This window comes from Pseudonaja textilis, chromosome Z, assembly GCF_049901715.1.
Source record: "Pseudonaja textilis isolate UNSWEBS1 chromosome Z, rPseTex1.2, whole genome shotgun sequence".
Lineage (NCBI taxonomy): Eukaryota > Metazoa > Chordata > Lepidosauria > Squamata > Elapidae > Pseudonaja > Pseudonaja textilis.
The window spans coordinates 39,450,885-39,470,730 of record NC_142008.1 but is presented as its reverse complement, the minus strand read 5'-3'; the positions used below and the strand labels follow the sequence as shown (position 1 = coordinate 39,470,730).

The following is a 19,846-nucleotide window of genomic DNA, read 5'->3' as shown; positions in this document are numbered from 1 at the left end:
TTTTGGTTTTTATATCCGCAAAGAGCCACAACGAGGTCCTCATGTCAAACATATTCTTCAACTTAGAAGAATGCATGCTTTACCCCTCACTAAGTCCTTATGCCAAAAGGGGTGATAAAGGGTATTGGAAAAATACATAGTATATATATATTTTTTGGGGGAGATATACCACAAATCTGATTGCAGCTTATTTTATATTTGCTATAAGGCTAAAACTGAAAAATAAAGTAGTTCCATTTAAACCCAACTCCTGCTTTTATAATTCCTGATTCCTTAATAGATAACTCCCATATTTAGCAAAATAACCATGCCCTTGATTTAGAATATTCTGAAAACAAAATATCACAGGCTTAAATATAAATATGCTTTTAATCAGTACCAAAAATTGATGGAAGTAAGCAGAAACTTTCTTCAATTTTTTTCTTTTTCATTCCACACTGATTTGTAATCTGCCAATCTCTTCTTTATAATATGCTATAAAGGTTTTCTTTGTTTTCCATCCAAATTCTTAAGTGTCAGAACTTCAGATGTTAATTTGGAGTTTTCAACTACTGTATTCTTCAAGTGTCTGTAATAACATAATCAAATTCATTTTCTAATCCAATGTTTATTCTAAACAAACTCTCCCAAAGGTAGCTGGGATAAGATAGAAGGCTGAAGCAAAATAAACTTATTCTAGTGCATATTGATAAGGAACAAATTTGAATGGCCCTTAGCATGCAAAGTAAGTTGATACAAGGAGATATTTCTAGCTAGATATTAGCTTGCTGGGCTACAAAGGTATAATATCTGGCAAGGTTTTAATGCAATTGCAGGGGATCTAACCCTGGGCAGTATATTGGTGGCTTTTCTACCCTTGGTACAGTGGAGAAGGAGAGTTTTTCCAAAGTCTTCTTGTTGCTATTGCAAAGCTCTACTGATTTTCTTTTGATGCTGGGTTAAATTTATGATTGAACTTCAGGAAATTGTTTTTTTTTTTAAATCTAACTCTAAAACCCAGAGTTCAATGACTGCTTTAGGTTGGGAGGTGCCTCATACTGATTTATTGAAGATCAAGAACATTGAAAAACGTGGAGGTACCTCTGCAATGTCGATTATCTCTACTGTTAAACAGCTACAAATATTTAATAGCTTAAAATTTACAGCAGTTCCTTTTCATCCTTTTCTGTTTTCTTTGGCATTCAAACTGTTCCTTTCAGACTACTTTCTTGAGTTTATCTTTCAAGCTACATGGAAAAAAAAAACATTTTTAATTTTTATTTATTAATTTATATCTATTGTTCTTCCTCAAAGCAACTTCTGGGCAACTACGATTAAATTTTATTTAGTTATTCATGAAAATAATTTTGTATTTGTTTGCATACCTATCCAATTCTGTTTCCTTTGTAATAGCTTTCTGAGTGACAATCCTTGCAGTGTCTTCTTCAAAGCTGATTAACTTTGGAAGTAGCTTCTTCATATTTTTTCTCTTTAGTTTTCATTTTTCAGCTTTAAGGGTTTCTGCAGCTTTGAAACTATCCTTTAAAAAGTTATAAAACTGATTTTAAAGGTGTATTGCGTATTCTTTGCATACATTTAATTCACTTCACCAAATCTACATGCTAACAACTACCTTACCTTAAGGAAATGAAATCTCTATTGAATAGATGTATGAGATTTAAGTGATTTTTATCAAGTGAAGTTAAATCATTACCAGAGACAAGAGATTATCTCAAATCAACTGTCAATCTTGGGAAAATGAAAGGACTTCTCTTTCTTAGTATTGTAATACAAGGGCCATTCATCCAATCATCCTTCTCCACCAGCCCACTTTGAGCCACTATTCCCACAAAGACCTTATCAGCACATTTTAATCAAATGCTTCTGATAGCAATCAGCAGCTCTTTACTGGACTTTGTCACTTCTGTCCCCGCCCCCCAAAAGGTAACTAGCAATCAAAAATGACATCCATTTGCCTCTTCAGAGAAGACCACCTACCAGAAGAATTATCAAGATAGCAAGTACTATATTCTAATTATGGAAGACACTAGTTAGTGATAATAAATAAATCAAACCATTTGCTAAAACTAAAACACTTGCCTGTATCTTTACTAGCCATTCATGGAAGAAATGTATTAACTTCTGAATTAGAAGTCCCAATTTTACTATTCTATTTCCTAAGGATAAAAGGTCCCTTGCCTTTATATATCAAACATTATAACTTGCCTATGAGCATAGGGCTTTCATTTAGCAAAACCTGATGAAAACTGTTTCAGTATGTATATATATATATATACTTTTTTGTATAAAAGATGGTTACTTTATGTTTTATTTACACTTGCTAAAAAATTGCCAGTTATAACATTTTCAAGTTACATTTATGAACTATATCCTTGATATTTTAGGTGATTATACATAACAAGATAGTCTTAATATGATTTGACAGAGACAACTTAACTTCAATCTTTTTTAAAATGTTTTTATCAATTATAGAACAAACCTTTTGCTCTGCTTCCAGCTTATCACATCTTTCTTTCTCATATACAAGTTCTTTTTCCAGTCTTTCAACTTGATCTCTGAGTTGCATTGTTTCTTTTTCAAGTGATGCAGTTACCTTTAGTAGTTCTTCTTTTTCTTTCAGAATTTTTTCAATTTTGAACTAAAAACAAAAAATGTTTGCTTCAAAAATGTACAGATTTTGCAAATTAAGTCTACAAATTTTTCTCCCAGCAAACAAGGTGGACTAAAACAAGGAACTATTTTATATACCCATATTCATATTCAAAGCTACAGATGCTTATGAACTAAATGTTAGGGTTGATAGCGAACGCAAGTACTTTATTAAAAAACTATGTAAAATGTAGTAAGAAGCAACGTTGTTTCTGCAGAAATAGATATTGCAATGCTGCATGGCATCAATCACACACATTTTGCTGGTTAATTTTTAATTGTATCTTACAAATTCTTTTTCACTGAAGATAGCCCAAATCTTATACAAAATCATTCTGCTTGAAACCAGTTTTGGTTCAACTACATTTGATATAATTTTCTACTTTCTTCATATTCCTAATATAAGATACTAGTATAATAATAATAATAATAAACTGTATTCTAAAAATTATTTGTTAATTCACACCTCAAGAAGTCCAGCCTTTGTAGTTACTACCAACATATCAGAATTTCCTTCATCTTCCATTGTTAACAACTCTTCAACTGGAGACGATGTTCGAAATTGGAAAGGGGTGCTCGCTCCACGTATTTCTCCCTTATGTGTCACATAACAGAACTGGTAAAATTCTCCATCATCATTTGGAAGGTAATACCCTGATAAAAAGAAGAATTGAAAATACATATTTGTTCTTACCTAAATATAAGGCCAATTTGGTCTAGTGGTTAAGGCACCAAATTAGAAACCAGAAGTCTGTTGAATTCTAGTTCTGCCTTAGCAGTCATGGGATTCAAAAAAAAATTGCTACCAGTTCTGTGGGCATGGCTTGGCAGGCATGGTATGGCTTGGTGGGCTTTGCTTGGCAAGCTTGGCAGGGGAAGGATACTGTAAAATTTCTATTCCCACCCCATTCCATTAACCTGCTTTCCAGCTCCGTTCTCCTCTGCAGGCAACAAAAGTTGGGACTCGGGAGGCAGAGCATAGATGGGGGCAGGGGCAGTCAGAGGTGGTATTTGCTGGTTCTCCGAACCACTCAAAATTTCTGCTACCAGTTCTCCAGAACTGGTCAGAACCTGCTGAATACCACCTCTGTGACTTAGCCAGGAAAGACAATCATGCTCTCTGAGCCTAAGTGACCTCACAGGGTTGTTGTGGGAAAAATAGCAGGAGAAAGGAGTAGATGATATGTTCCTGTCTTGACTTCTTTATGAGAAAATAAAAGTGGAATATATGCACACCCATACGTACACACCCTCACATAAACACGCAAATATGCATACCTGTTGTAAATAAAGGCAGTTATTTCAATTATACAATAAAAGCAATGTGTGAGTAACATCATAGTGTTTTTCTACTTGCTATGTATTGCAATGCAATAATAATCTATTTTATCGGAATTCCAAATGTTATATAGACATAGATAAATCTAATAAATGATAAATAATAAAAGTCTTCTAGCTTCCACCAATTTTTGGTAGTATACAGTATCTCCTAATATTGTTCCATCACCTCTTCTTGCAATAATCACCTTCTCTTGATTTTCTCATTCTCTTATCCATTTTACAACATTTTAATAAACTTCAAGGATGACAGAGAAATAAGGATACAAATACTACTATTACAAAAAGGTTACTTCCCAGTTTTTTCTTTGTCCTTCTGAGTGTAAATGACAATGCATCTGACAAGAAATCCATACTTAGCCAAACTTCAGTGATAAATTCAGACTGCAGAGACACCACTGTTGTTCCAAATAGTTAAAGTTAAGCTTAGTATGTTTTAAATTGGTTAAATTAGGTCAAAGTGAGAGTACATAGTATAGACACCAGCTTATTTAAAAAGGTATTTTAAAATATGGTTTAAAACCATCTGGATGCATTCAAATTTTATTTTCATTATAACATTTTCCATTTGCCTTACTTATGCATCTTTGGAAAAATTCTGCAATTACTTACATGTCATGTGCAACCCGCAAAGGCTGTAAACCTGTGAACCCAAATCTAATTAATTTTCTAATTTCTGCAAGTAAGCCCTGGGTGTACAGATTTTATAGTTCAGGAGTCCTGATCAGAAGGCCTAACTCTAGTGATAAAAAATGGAATAAAATGAAACTTCTGCTTGTTCTAATGTATTCATTCACATTTATATAATAACTTTATTTGAATATATAAAAATAAAGAATCTAATTGACCCAGAATGTTCTTCCAATTACTTTAAGTGCAAAAAATAAAGTTTGTGATAAATGCAAAATTAATACTTCCGAGCTATAAAAATTACAACTTGAATTTGACTATTACCTGGAAGGCTTATATTATAATCAAACAGATCAATGTCTGTCATAGAACCTATTAATTGGAACAGTTATACAGGATACATGTATTATAGGGTCATTTACAAACCAAAATTCCATTACAGAGAATTCATACAAAATATGAATAGATTCTATCAGTGGAAATTAATTTAAGGAGCTTTGCCTATTAATCCTAATCTTTGGGGAAAAAAGTTTCTTCTATTCCAAAGCAGTCCTTTTTAAACTGCTTCAATAAGTGGTAAAGAATACTTCATGTCTTATATTTAGCCCTAGTTTGTATATGATCAAATTACTGTTGTGCAATTCTAATTTTATATTCTCAATTCATTATTCAAAGCACCTAATTAAAACTGTTATATAACCTAAGTAATTTTAGTATAAATCTAAGAAATGTTTGTTTCAATTATTTATAATAAAAATATCACAGTATTTTTGAAATGTTAAATAAGATACATTGCCTGTTTGCTTCTAAATAATTTACCTTGGAAAGTTAATACACAATTAACTGTTGAACCTTCCACATAATTTTCAGGCATAGGTGACCAAAGAAATGTGTAATAATCTCGTGCAGTACTCCAGCCAACCTAAAGAAAATGAAATGTATAAAAGATAATATATTACAACAGAACTGTGGATTAATAGACAGCTATAATTTTCCATACAGTTTAACAAATATCTATGCATCAAATAAGCATATAAAGGAGAATAGAAAATAGAAGTCAATGTTCTGGACATAACAAGATACCATATTTTTCGGATTATAAGACACACTTTTTCCACCCGAAAGTGGGTGGAAATGTCTGTGCATCTTATACAGCAAATGTTGCTGAAGGCCCACCCACCCGCTGCCACCCACCCTTTGGCTTCTGCCTCCCATCAATTTGCCTCCTTGCAGGAAAACGCAAACAGCCTGGTCAGCTTCAGCACAGCCTGATTAGCACAAGCAGCTGATTGTCAGTAGGATTAGCCTCCCGACGACCAGCTGTTTTAGGCTGCAAGGATTGCCATCACCTATTGCCGCCTCCACACGCTCCATTTTCGGCCTCTGCATTCCATTTTCAGCCTCCACATGCTCCATTTTTTGCCTCCATGCACCCCATTTTCCACCCTTTCCAATCCCTGCCACCCAGAGGCCAAAAACAGAGCATGCAGAGGCTGAAAATGGAATGCAAAGGCTGAAAATGGGGCATGTGGCCAATAGGCAATGGAGATTCCTGCAGCCTGAAACAACTGATCGTCACGAGGCCGAACCAACTGACAATCAGCTGCTAGTGCTAATCAGACTGTGCTGAAGCTGACCAGGCTGTTTGCTGTTTGTTGCAAAGAGGCAAATTGCTGGGAAGTCATTTTGTTTTCCTTGTTTTCTTCCCTAAAAGCAAGGTGCGTCTTATACTTGTGAGCGTCTTACACTCCAAAAACTATGGTAATTAATTTCAGCATGTAGTCAGCTGCTACAAATCAAAAGCAATATCTACCTACTTGCTTCCTTAAAAGTACTATTCTTCTTGGGGAACATAAGAAAAACTTTAATGTTTTTCTTAACACTGACAATATTTATGACATTAATAATATGTAGTTGGTGTATCTTATTCTAGTTAACTACAAACTGGAATTCTATTAAGGTATAAAAATATTCCTAGAACATGCATACAAAAAATTTAAAAATTAACTAAAATCATGTATAAGATTTTGTTTTGTTTTATTAAAAACCAACAAATCTAAAAGTGATTTTCTAAGTAATTTGTGATAATATTACTATCATGTGGAACTTCATTCTACTGTGCTTGGACACAAGGCTATGCCCCTAAGTTTTATTATTTTTGAAAAATCTATTCCTAGAAATGTTTCAGCTATAAAGATGCTGGATGAGGCAATAAAGTATAATAGTTTATATTATAATAAAGTAAAGCATTTAATGAGTCATAGGCAAATAAAATCCTTTTCTTTTATGAACAAGTTAAATAATTAATCTCCTGCTTATTTTCTATTGACCCAAGAAACATTGTATGTGCATATGTGTGTCTATTAACAGGAGAGACAGAGGTCGCTCTTATAAAATCATCTCTCTTAGGATCATATGCCAGAATTTGCATTAAATTGACTGGATAGCTGATATGTAGATTATTCCATAATAAATAAACATGGCCTCAAAAAGATAAAAAATTAACCAATAAAATTACTCTTTAAGCATAAATATTTTAAGATAAAAGTCACTTGACATTTTCACTTGACCATTACCCAATCATTCTTTAAAAAAAAAGCATTATATATTAAAATATTACAGAGACTGCTTACCTTGAAAATACCAACCCAATCTTTTTGGTGAGGGTATATATAGGGAGTCAGAGTATAATGGCATTCAAGATACACATTAGGAAGATAACTTTTTGCTACATTTTGAAAGATAACATGTGCAAAATTTGAAGTCTGGAGGGTGCTGTTTGAAGATGAAGCCTCTTGAAAGGATGACATAATTGCACTGTAAAAAAATGTAACTGTTTAATTGATGCAATAACATTTGAATGACAACGTATAGATTAAAAAATTTAAAATATTTACAGGATTCCATCTGCTTCAATTTTAAAATCCAGGCAGGAGATCATTTTATATAATATTTACTAATTCGTTGGCATTACATGCATCGCATGCTGATACACTGAATATGTGTTACATATTTATCCTATATATCTATAAAAACTCCAAGTGGTGAACACTGTCTAATATAGTGTCTAATAACCCTAACAACAAACAAACAAACAACCACCTTTTCCCCAAAAAACCACCCAGTGAGATGGGCTAATAGAGAATGACTGGGCAAAGTTACTCAGCCAGATTCCATGCCTAGGACAACTCATAGCCTCCTCTTTTCAAGGCCCACACCACTGTCTCTACAGTATATATTATACAGAGAGTATATAAAGAAAACACTCTCTTCTATTACTCTCCTCATCATCAGATGCAAGAGATGCAATAACAGAATGCAGTAAAGGAAACACATCTGAAAACAACACTGAACTCATAGTGACAGGTATGCCAATTAGAGAAGCATCAGAACATGGGAAAAACTGAATTCATCCAAACCTCTCTATCCTAATCCTTTATGAACTATTCTTTTTTAAGAAATCCTATCTTGGCTCTGCATAAAGCAGAAAATCGTCTTATGTCTGGTTTTGCACTTCTGAATATGCCCTTCAGTTTTATTTGTCCTGAATTAAAGTTTTACATCTGTTGAACATGAAAGAGACTATAAGGGGTGGTTCCAGTTGTATCACATCTCAAATTCCTTTACTCCCAGGTTCCATGGCAAATGAGCAGGGGCATATAAAGTTTAAATAAAATCTAACAAATACTACATATATAAAAATGTAGGGCAAGCAACTATAAGCCAACTATTATATTAATCTATCAACCTTGACTGATCTTGAAATAAGTATGATTAGGTCTGGTTAGTATTTGCACCAGGGACTACCAGGAAATCTGAGTTCTAAATCAAATGACAAGTAAAAAACTAAAATAATTCCAGAAAATAACAAAAGCAATTCATTGCCATAAAAATATATGGATCCCATTCACAGCATAACCATCAGCTGAATTTGACTTGAAGAAATCTTTCTCCTTGCCTGCATTTCTAAACATTGGAAATCTGGCCAAAAAAAAGCTTTCAAAAGGAAAACTATAATCTGCTGAATTAAAATTATTTTAATTATACTTAATTAAAGATAAATTAAATTAAATCATAGTCCTCTATGATTGAGTTCTTCAACAATTAAAATATTAGCACGAAAATTATTTTAATTAAACTTAAAGATAAATTAAATTAAATCATAGTCCTCTATGATTGAGTTCTTCAACAATTAAAATATTAGCACAAAAACTGTAATTCCTAATACAAGCGAGACATATATTCATTCTCCTTCATTCATATATTCTAATACAATTTAATGACTGCATTTTTAATTATTCAAAAACTGTATAAGAACTGGTTTCAAACTTCATTTTTCATTTTCAACCCCATTTTTTTTACCTTTTTATTTCCTTTGCAAAGAAATATGTGCCCAATATTTATGATCCATTGTGATGTGTTCTAATATTTCATAGGTTTGATGAAATGAACTCCATAAAACTTTTTGAAATAATGTGTTTGTTACATACTTACAAGAGAAGAGAATATTTGCAGTTTAGGATTGAAATAAGAGATCCTTTGTATTCTCTTGAGTTTGATTGTTTTCTTGCAGACAATTCAATAATCAAACTAGGTAATATCATCAGTGCTATGGTAGTAGGAAGTGGGACCTGGTCTTATTTTATATTCTAGTCTATTGGCTTACCGGTCAGTAACCCTCATTGCTAATTACTTGTTAAAAGGAAATCTAGGACGAGATGTTACATGTGTAGCTTGTGAGCATTATTTTCTTGATTATTAGAAGTCTAGCCACCCCAAGTTTCAGGATGGAAAATATTAGCCATTACTTTGCATTTTGGATTGAGTTGTTAAAGCCTTGGGAAATCATAAAATTTCTAAATTTATTCTCAAAATTAGTTACATCACTACTCGCTATGCAGGCCTTACACCAAACAGTGCCTTCAACTTAAGATATCTGAATTTTAGGAGACTTGTTAAATACATATAAAAATGTGAAATTTTCATTAGTAAAATATTGCTAAATTTCTCTGGTTTAATAAAAATTTGAAACATGCTAATATACTATCACATTTATTTAAAGCAACTACAAAATTATAATTTTATCCTTGAGTCATTCTTTATGGATAAACATGGAGAACATTATAAAGGATAAAATTATTAAACATTTTAAAATGTACAGAGAATCAATGTCTAGTTTAAACAACATATCATTCTTCAAAAATTCTAGTAAACATAATGACAGAATGATCAATACATGTATGTGATTATGTTCTTGTACTTGAATTTTTTAACAAAATCCCAAACAAAGTTAGCATTTACAGAATGACATTGAATGTTATCACTAGACATTTGTTAAACAATAATCAGAAACAAATAATGCAATACAGCCAAGAATCTCAGTTGCTGTTATTGAGCTTGGCAGTGGATTTGTTACAATTATAAAATGGTCTCTTTTTAATCAAGATAATAAACATGTAAATACATTGTAAAATGTTCAAAACAATCAATTAAATAATTGACATAATTGGCTGTCAGAATATGGGGTTTTGTAATTTAAATAGGTTTAAGAGAAAATGAAAAAATTATGGAATCTAGATCTATCAATAGATAGTAGTTAACCATATTATGAGAACTGTGCTCAGAGACAACACATTCTGAATACCAGTGGTAGGGAAAAGATACAACAGTGGAAAAACGTATTAAGAAATTAGTTTTCTGGAACACATAGTTTTAATATTTTTATCATTTTACATCATTTTACAGGTTATTTCCAGAGTCGATGGGAAGGGAGGGACGGAATCTATCTTGGGCGCCAGAAGGGCTTCCCCCCTGAACCCCTGAAGGACGCTTGTAGCTGCCGCCCCTTCTGTTCCTGTCACCCAGATCGGCTTGATCCTGGGGTTGGAATGGCCGAAAGGAGGGGGGTCTTGGGTACCTGGGCGGAGAGGGGGAGACTGGTAGAAGGGTCGGAAGGACCCTCTCCGAAATGGCTGAGGGGCTCTGATTCTGACCTCCGAAAAAGAAAAGGGAGAAATTTTTTCTTGCTTCGGGTCTCAGCTAACAGGGGCTCCAGAGCCCTGCCGAATAGTTTGTCCCCCTTAATGGGGGCAATGGCCAACTTAACTTTGTTTTCTACATCCGCCTGCCAGTGTTTGAGCCAGAGCAGGCGGCGAGCTGTAACATGAGAGGTTATGGCTCGGGTGGAGAACTTAACCACGTGGTAGGTGGTGTCGGCCAAGAATTCTGCCGTCAGTTTGGCGATGTCCCGGTGCACCCTTGTATTAGAGGGGGGAACATGCTGTTTTAGTTGGCGGAGCCACCGGATCGAGGACCTGGTGAAGAAGGAGGCGACCATGGCCGATCTAATGGCCCAAGCGTCGGCTTGGTGAGCCCGACGTAAAGCTAGTTCAGACCTCTTGTCCTCGGGTTTCAGAGCCTCCAGAGGATCACTAGGGTAGGAGGAGGATGCTAAGCCAACGATGGGCTCATCGACCTCGAGAGTATTAAGTAGGTTGCAGAAGTTTGAGTCGAGGTTGAAAACTTCTTGTCCTGGCTGGATGGGGCAGGAGGGGCCCCTGTGGAAGCCAACTGATTTGAGACTAGGTTGTGAAAGATGGGTGGAGCTGGAACAACCTCAGCTTCCACAATGGGCTGCCTGAAAATGGCGTCCTCTGGGCCCTCCGCCGGGGAAGGGTGGGCAGAGGGAGACTGTGTGGACAAGCCAGAGATGTTTTTGGCCTTAAAGAGAAGCGATTTATACAGGTGTGGCTTGAACAAGCCCACAAAGAAAGGTTGATCGGGGGTGAGACCCTCATCCTCGGACATCTCCCCCTCCATAGGATCTATCTCCGATAGGGGCTCACCATGTGTGTAGACCCCCATTCAAATTCTTCCTCCCCCCTGAATTCATCCAGGCCCTCTTATCTCCTCCTCCAGTTCCCCTTCTGGGAGAGGGAGGTCCCTCTGTAAAGGTACCTGACCGTGGGGAGGGTCCGATCTAGTCGAGGACCTGACTGATAGAGGCTCGTGTTCGGGAGCCATCGGGAGGAGACTGGTTCTGGACATCTGTTGGAGACCTTCTATAATCCCCTGGCGGATAGCCAGCTCCATCCATGCCCTCATTTGTTCAGGGATCTCGACTGTGGCGGGCTCCTCTTGGCACATACCAGCGGCCGTGGGAGTAAAGGTAGCTTCGGGTGTCCATCTGGTTATTGGTCCAGGGGCCTGATGTTCCAGAGATGAGCTGTGCCTGGAGAGGGAAGAGCAATCTGGAGGAGTGTGTGTGTGTGTAGAGGTAGAAGGAATGGAGGGTGGGAGGGCTGGAGGCACCAGTTGTAACTCCCTGGATCGCCTGTCGAATTCTTCCTCCAATGCCTTATGGCGTCTTAAGGCGTCTCTTTGAGAGGCCTTAGAAGTTTCCTTAGCCTGTCTGCGCAAATAGTAAGACTTGGGTCTGGCCTTCACAGAAGGGCCTTTAGTGGAATTGTCATCTGCCATTTTCAGAAGTAATGAACGTATATAAAGATACTATAGGCGGTTGGCTCACCAAGGGTTCGGCCTACAGCAAAGGCCGGGTGTCCTTTCAGCTGGCCCGCGCCCCCTTTTGGAATTTAGATGTATATAATCAATGTTATTGTTATTATTATTGTTATTATTAATACATATACGTATCTGTTAGTTTTGTTATTTATACATATATGTATATATGTGAATGTATAAATTTATTTACTACTATTATTATTATTAATATATATATATATATATAATATCTATCTATCTATTTATTTATTTAAATAACAAATATATAATTGAATAGCTAGGTTTGGAGCTCCAAGGAGGGTAGTAGCCCAGGAGATTATTATCCAATTGGCCAAATGAACGCCTGAGGTCGAAGCACAAGCCTGGAGATAAGGCCTCTAGCAGCTTAGCTCCCAGACAACAACCGGGAGGAGGTGACTGCTTTTACTTCGCCCTGAGCGCTGCTGCGGAAAGCCAACAATTCTGAAATTTTGAGCAAAATAACAGTACAGAATAATAATAGCTCCAACGGGCTGGGAGGCCTGTGTAATGAGCTAGCACCCTCGCAGCTGATGAGGCCGGAAATTGGCGCCCGAGTACGAGGCAGCACCCAAAATGGCGGCCGCCTACAGATCTCCTTGTCGGGGCTGCTCAGGGCGGAACTAGGCTCCTCCGGCAAGCTTAGAATGCCGAGAGGGGCAGCGAAGAGAAATTCGCCCCTTCCTGGGGCGCTTGGCATTCGTGGTGGGGGGAAAACCAGCAGCGCTTACAGCGCAATCAGTTCAAGCCGCTAATGAGGACAGCGTGGAAAGGCAGCAGGAAAAACAAGCCAAATTGAGGGAGGGGTGGGGTGGGGGTTAGCGCAGGAGCACTGCTAAACCGCCAGCTCTTTTTCCCCCTTGGGGGCAAGGAACGCGCTCCCTGTGTTCTAAAGACACCCCAGATGCGCAGAGGCTAAGGAAATAATAGGTAAGGCAAACCTGAGAAATTATTGGAAAAATCTTGAATCGGCCAAGGAGAGTGGAAAAAAACACATCCTAACTCTCATGAAGGCTGAGCATAAACTGGGGAACGCTGCAAGGGAGCCACGTGATGGAAGGTGGAGCGTTCCTCAGTAATTAAGCTCAGCCTACAACAACACAGACTGAAGCACCTCCCACTCTCTGGATGATCCGAGCAGCTCTAAGGAGAACTGTGCTTTTCCCTGGACTGAGCATTCAGGAATCCAAATTAAATCCAGATTTTTACACATCCATAATACACAGAATTGCTGTAAATCCCCAAATTAGCATGAATGCACATTTCTATTCCAACATATCTCATTTATCCCACTGCAACCATTGATCAGTCTTTTGTCTTTCAGATCATTTCACGCTATGATGCCTTGCTTTCTTAAGCTTATTCAGCAGCAACGGTTTATTTTCTGCTGCACTGAAAAGCAACCTAAGTCTGGTCTTAATCTACTCATTCCTGGTAATATAGTCCCTCAAATTAGACCCCTGCAGCACATCAAGTGCTAGTGTTCCTGAAAGAAGATTCAGCTAAACTGAAAACTTTCTTAGCAATATATTTTCCAATGTGATACAAGGCATCATCTGTTTACAATGACACTCCACTTTTTGTACGTTAAATAAGCCAGTGTCTCAAAAGAAGAAATTGGTCTCTCCACTGATATTGATAGAAAGACACAACATTGTATTTAATTAAAATATATTGTTGGTAATCTTTTAACTTCGCTTTTTATTCACCTTTATTATTTTTGCAATTAACTCACGGCATTGAACATATTCCTACCAATAATTTTAAGGAAATGATATAAAAATTAAAATATCAAAATACCTCACCAATGTTGTTCTCTTAATGATTATTGATATTATTGACTGGCCTTAGATTGCATTTCTGCATATTAATCTCAGCATTAAACTAGTGACTTTGCATTCTGGTCTATTAATTACAGTTATCTTACTTTCTCTTGCATATCAAGAGAATGCAATAATCCACATATTCTAAAACAGTAGGTTATAATGAAATCTTACATTCCAATTTTGTTTAATAAAGCGTTCCAAAATACCCATTAGTTTAATGAAAGGAAAAACAAACAAGGTAGGTTTCTTGCTTTCCATTTATCAAGAGGCTCTTTTATTATAAAGTGCATTATAACACTTTTAATATTTAACCCAAAACCAATATCTATTTTTGTTTTATCTTCTCATTGAAACCACTTTCTTCTCATCATATAGTTCTCTAAAGCAAGTGCAAAACAAAGTAATTCTGCAATGTAATTAATTTTGCAAGGTCTTCTTCTATTACCTTTAGACTGCAAGAAGAGGCTAACAATAGGCTTCAGCAGGAAACATATTGTATTTTTATTCTTTAGAGTGCTATCTTGGCATTTTGCCTAAAGATGACTTTGGCAACCATGTAAAAATTGAAAATTACATTAGAAACTATAATGGATTGAAATATTCTTCATATTAAGGGCTACGTTTCTATTTCAAGATCTAATATGAAATGCTGGTTTAGAGGCTTAGCAATGTAATCTTATAATTTACTCAGAAATAAGTACACTAACAGGTTATTTCCAGATAAGATTTAGAATTGCAACATAAATTATAAATGGCTTGAGTTCATAGTATCGGAACACTGGATACTGAGAAATGTTATTTCTAAAACTATACATATTCTGTGTTGCTGTTATTGTGTTATTTAAAATTTATTTATAAATATGTACTTCTTTATCTCTCCCCTTAAACTCTATGACTAGCTATCTTGCATTTATTCAGAAATACTTTGCATTATTCTATCTTCCTTTAATCAGGCAAATAAAAACCATAATCAAGCAACTCCTTTTTCTAGTATTATAGATTTTCTGATTTTTTTTTCATATTAAAATCACTACCATAAATGTAATTAGAAGACAATAAGTTTCTAACAATATGTATTTTGGTCTACTGTTCAGTAACAGAATTTGTAACTCTATTCATCCATATTCAGAAATCCATTACAATATGTTTAACATAACTGAGGTGGTCAATGAAGCATCTATGGAGAACTCTCTCTGATGTTCATCAAATTCTGCCTTATGTAACTTCTAATTTTATATTTTTTACTCATAATAAATTAAGCAAAAATAGCCTTTAACATTTTCATTTATAAGAACACCTTTGGTATTCAGAAATTTCAAAGTAACTTTAGAAAATAATAAAGGATTGCAATCAACATTATGTTGGAAACTATATCCATCAAGAAAAAAAAGGATAAAATAAATTAAAAATAATAGAAGCGCTTCAAGAGGGGGAGTAAAGATAAATTCAAGAGCATACCCCTTGATAAATAAGTTTTTAATAGACTGTACTCATCAGGCCTTGGTGATTAGCAAGTGCTTATCTAAATAACTGGTGCACATAAATTACAATTCTACCTGTCTATTAAGATTTGTGGTTTATTACAGACATGGTCTTCAAAAAAATGTAGCATGACCAGCAATAACTACTTTTTATACATTCTATATAGAGAAATAATTGTTTCCCATAGATTACTATAGCTCCAGTAACTAGAGCTTTGAATTATTTATGAAATGCACATTATACACATGCTCAATCCTATTAGGGCCTACATAGCATGTAAAAAGACTTGCATATATAACACCAAGTTTTGTTTTTGATTAGAAACTGCAATACTGCAGAGAAAAATTCCAGTTTTGTTGAAAATTAACAAACTTGATATATTTTTACATTTATTACAGTTAATGACTATATGAGAACTGCATAATAAAACTAATTCCAATGACAAATAATTGATTTCCATGCAATAATCATTTACAAATCACATGATTCTTGTTTGCTGTGATTATCTTTTATCTGTTGTTTATCTAAAGGTTTGTGTGGATTTTGCCATCAGCTGCTTGCCAAAGCAGGCTGCGGTGAAGAATAAAACCTATGTCTTTAGGGTGTTACATACAATTAGCAGGTTTGAAAGGTGAAGCTGAACTTCAGACAAAATATTATCACTCTGCACTAGTTTTGTCATTGCTTGCTATAAACAAGTGTGAAGAATCGTTTTAAAAATCCGGTTTGCCCTTTCTCCCACTCCCAAGTAAACTCAGCCGTGGTCACATAGTACAATGCCCAAACAAATAAACCATGATATGATTAAACAAGACGGAATGGCGATCTGGTTTACCCGATTCTTCCCCAGTGCAGCCGAAATACAAACCGACAGGAACGGGTTCTGAGGCGATTCCAAACCAGGAGCAGAGGAAGAGGCACCTACTTGCCGAGTGCTTTCGCCACAGTGCCACGCGACCTAAAGAGATGATTAATCCGCAAATCTACAAATCTCCTTCAGTACGCGACCTTTCTCCGATTTAACCACTCCAAACCAGCGCTCCGTTTCAAAAACCCCAAGTTACGCAGTTTACGTAATTCCTCACCAGTCAAGATTAGCCTGATCATCCACCCACTTTTACTCCAAGTTTAGTTCGGGATCCGGTTTCCTTCCATCCTCACGACCTTTCCCACCACCCCTCCCCACATCCAGGCTACATACGCGTACTTTCAGCCCACGACTCAATACCTAAGTTTCGCCTCTAAATTCCCTCCGCGGGCCGATTGTTTACATTCAACGGCCTTCCGCCCTGCTTCCCTCCACTGCGATGGGAGCGCTAGCGTATTACCACACGCGATCGGCGCGGTCCAGATAGCACCATCAAACCTCTACAACCTACCTTCCGATCAACACAGGTTAAGAAAGAGACCGGAGAGGCCTCTTACCCAGGAAGACTTCGGAGACTTTAGTATTTGCACCACCACACAGCCGCCATTATATCTCACAGACAGGAGTCACTTCCGCTTCTTCTCCACAGATTCAATGCGCGTAAAAGGGCCGCAGTGACTCCGCCTATCTGGACATTCCGACTTTGACGTTTCGAATCGAAATGGAATCTGCTCGTTGCGTATTTTTAGACAAGATCTGTAGTCCCTGCTGTGACGTACTCACCCAGAGGTCATGAAGCCCGAAAAAGCTTTGGAATATGTCACTATAACTGTATGAATAATAAAACTGTGGAAAGGGAATTTCACGAAGGCCGTAGTGTCACAAAAAAACAGGAAAAGCCCAAGGTCAGGTCAGCCAGAAAACAAACTTACATAGGAAAAGGAATCAAATAAAAAGTATTAAAGAATCCCTACAGACAAAAGCCTAAGTAATTAAGAAAACTAGACAAATAGGAAAAGGAAAATAAAAGATAATTTAGAAAACCCTTACAAACACAGGACATACCAAATAAGCAAAACAAACAGACAAAAGACACAAAATATAAATTACAAAAGGGACAGACAGGAGATTGCCATAGAACAAATATGAAAAACTATCTTAAAGCTAAAAGAGATTACAGAAAGCCAATAATACAATCTGGCCACCCAGCGGAGTTCGCCCTCCGGCGGAAATAAAGACAAACTCAAACAGGATTTGAAACATTAAGCACAAAAAAACTCACACAAAATCAACTTACAAAGGGAGAAAAGGGTATAAAAAAACCAGGGACTTACCATAAGAAGCTAGCTAGCCCAGGAACGCAGACTTCTCGCTGTTCTCTGCCTTCCTGAAAAATAAAAAGATCCAGCTTTCAAGCAGTTGTCCGTATCCTTGCGCCAGAGCTCTCCCAGTGGGAAAATCGAATCCTAGGAAGAAAGGCATTTTGACACCTTTCCACAAAGCAAAACACCAAATAGGCACACCTCCTTAAAACAAAAAATCTATCAACTGTTTCTTAAACATTCATTCCTACCCGAACCATCAAAGAACCCGGATTGTCATTCAGATTATTATTTTTATTTGTAGATGAGAAAGTCCAGAATTGCGTGAAAGGGGTTAATTAAAGACCTTGTATTATGAAACAAAGTAACTGGGAGCATTTAAAAAACAATTTAAAAATCATAGTACCCTTGTTAATAATTGAAGGTTTGACTATTAAACAGGGGAGGAATAGTTTACTCGCATTTTTTCCAGTATCTCTACTGGGTATTTGAAATATTTTATATTTTAACAATGCAAAACTATCTGTTCCATTATACAGTTTGGATTAAAACTATGGGTAGCCATTATCTGTCTTGTAATACAATTGAAACGTTTTAGAGGCATCTTTAATATGGCCAGATTTTAAGGGTTATTATAACCCCCAGGTTTATCTTGAAAAAGAGAAGCACAGCTTCAAATTTGTAATTTTTCCTTTTAATTCCTTATATGGAAATATGGCTTTAGATTTCAGTTACAGAATTCCCAACTGGAACAATCAGGAAATGAGATGATTATTGGTAAACCAGATTAGGAAAAGATTATCCAGCATTCTGACATCTTAACCAGTAGTTGATGATATTATATCATCGAGGCAATGAGTCAGAATTCAGAAATTTTGAAGGTGAACAAGGGTCTTGATCATGCGACATCTGGCAAAACAGAGTGTTGGAATTATTCCTTTTGAAGAATGTGGAATTATCAAAATAGCCTGGAAGTATAATATTTATTTATTATTTAATCAACCAATTAATAATTTCCATAGCTACCCATCTCATTCAATGATTCTGGGCAGCTTATAATTCAAAAAAACTATACTATAGTTAAAATAATAAAAAAAAAAATTTTAAACCCCCAAAATAAATAAACACTTGGCCACTTAAAATAAAGCCAGGAAATGGGGCCTATGATACATTTAGCACCAGAAGCTCAGGTTCTTAGCCAGGCTTTTAGAATCTTACGAAACTTTACCAGAGCTGGAGCCATTCTTAACTCAGAGGGGAGGATATTGCATTGAACAGCGGCTACTGCATAAAAAGTCTGTCTTCTAGTTCCTATCAGCTGAAGCCCTTTGGCTGATGGAATCTGCAGCCCAATCTGGTAGATCAAATTGGACTATTTGGATTGTGCGCTGGCTCTTAGAAAAAGATGGTACCTCACATAACCTAATTCCAAGCCATATAAGTGAAGCCAACACCCAGAATTGCACCTAGAAACATGCTGGTAACCAATGCAGCTCACACAGTACAGATCTTTACATGTGCTATATATCTAGCACTATTTACTATCCATGCAGCTGCATTCTACAACAGTTGAAGTTTCAGAATGCTCTTCAGAGGTAGAGCTACGTAGCACACGTTGTAATAGTCTAAATGAGAGATTACAAGGCATGACTCATCTTGAGCAGGGCCTTCCATTCCAGGAATGGGCACAATTAGAAGTGTGCAAAAGGTCTTCTCATCATGGTGCCACCTGCTCTTCAAGCAGGAAACATGAGACTACGAAGATCCTCAGATTGTGTTCTGACCTGTCTGGGGTAATGCAACTCCATCCAGAACTAAGAGAGATAAAAAACTGGATGATATCTGCATATTGATCATCTTACCCAGGAATCTCATGTAAACATATAGAAGGGGAGGGCGGGAGGAAGGGGAAGCCAGGTGGAAGTTCCTCACTCCCCCACTGGTTTTTTTGCTGGCCCATGTTCATTTTATTTTGTTTAAGAAAGGAAATACCTCTGAAATAACTTATCTGGGCACAGATTGTTTAGTATGAACACAAAAATGATAGGTTGATAACTTGTTTCAGGAAATTATGCAGAAATCTTAAACAATATGTAGAGTAAATGTTTGTAGTCTACAATACATATAAGAAATTACATTTTCTGACAATAAACTATTCTTTTTTCCAAATTGCTGTTTATTTTTCTGGAAAT

General features: G+C 36.3%; 1 protein-coding gene across 2 annotated transcripts in view; it reads right to left on the bottom strand.

The window, feature by feature from the left end:
* The window catches only part of TAX1BP1 (Tax1 binding protein 1), a 54,321-nt gene extending 37,350 nt beyond the window's left edge, over nt 1-16,971 (bottom strand). For both annotated transcript variants that reach the window (XM_087918372.1, XM_087918373.1), the window contains exons 1-5: nt 16,844-16,971; nt 7,251-7,434; nt 5,437-5,539; nt 3,116-3,303; nt 2,480-2,638 (exon numbers count right to left, since the gene is read on the bottom strand). In XM_087918372.1, the coding sequence (XP_087774498.1) occupies nt 2,480-2,638; nt 3,116-3,303; nt 5,437-5,539; nt 7,251-7,427 (627 nt within the window). In that variant the 5' untranslated portion in view covers nt 7,428-7,434; nt 16,844-16,971. The remainder of the gene's footprint in view (nt 1-2,479; nt 2,639-3,115; nt 3,304-5,436; nt 5,540-7,250; nt 7,435-16,843) is intronic.
* Between the last annotated feature and the right edge of the window lie 2,875 nt (nt 16,972-19,846).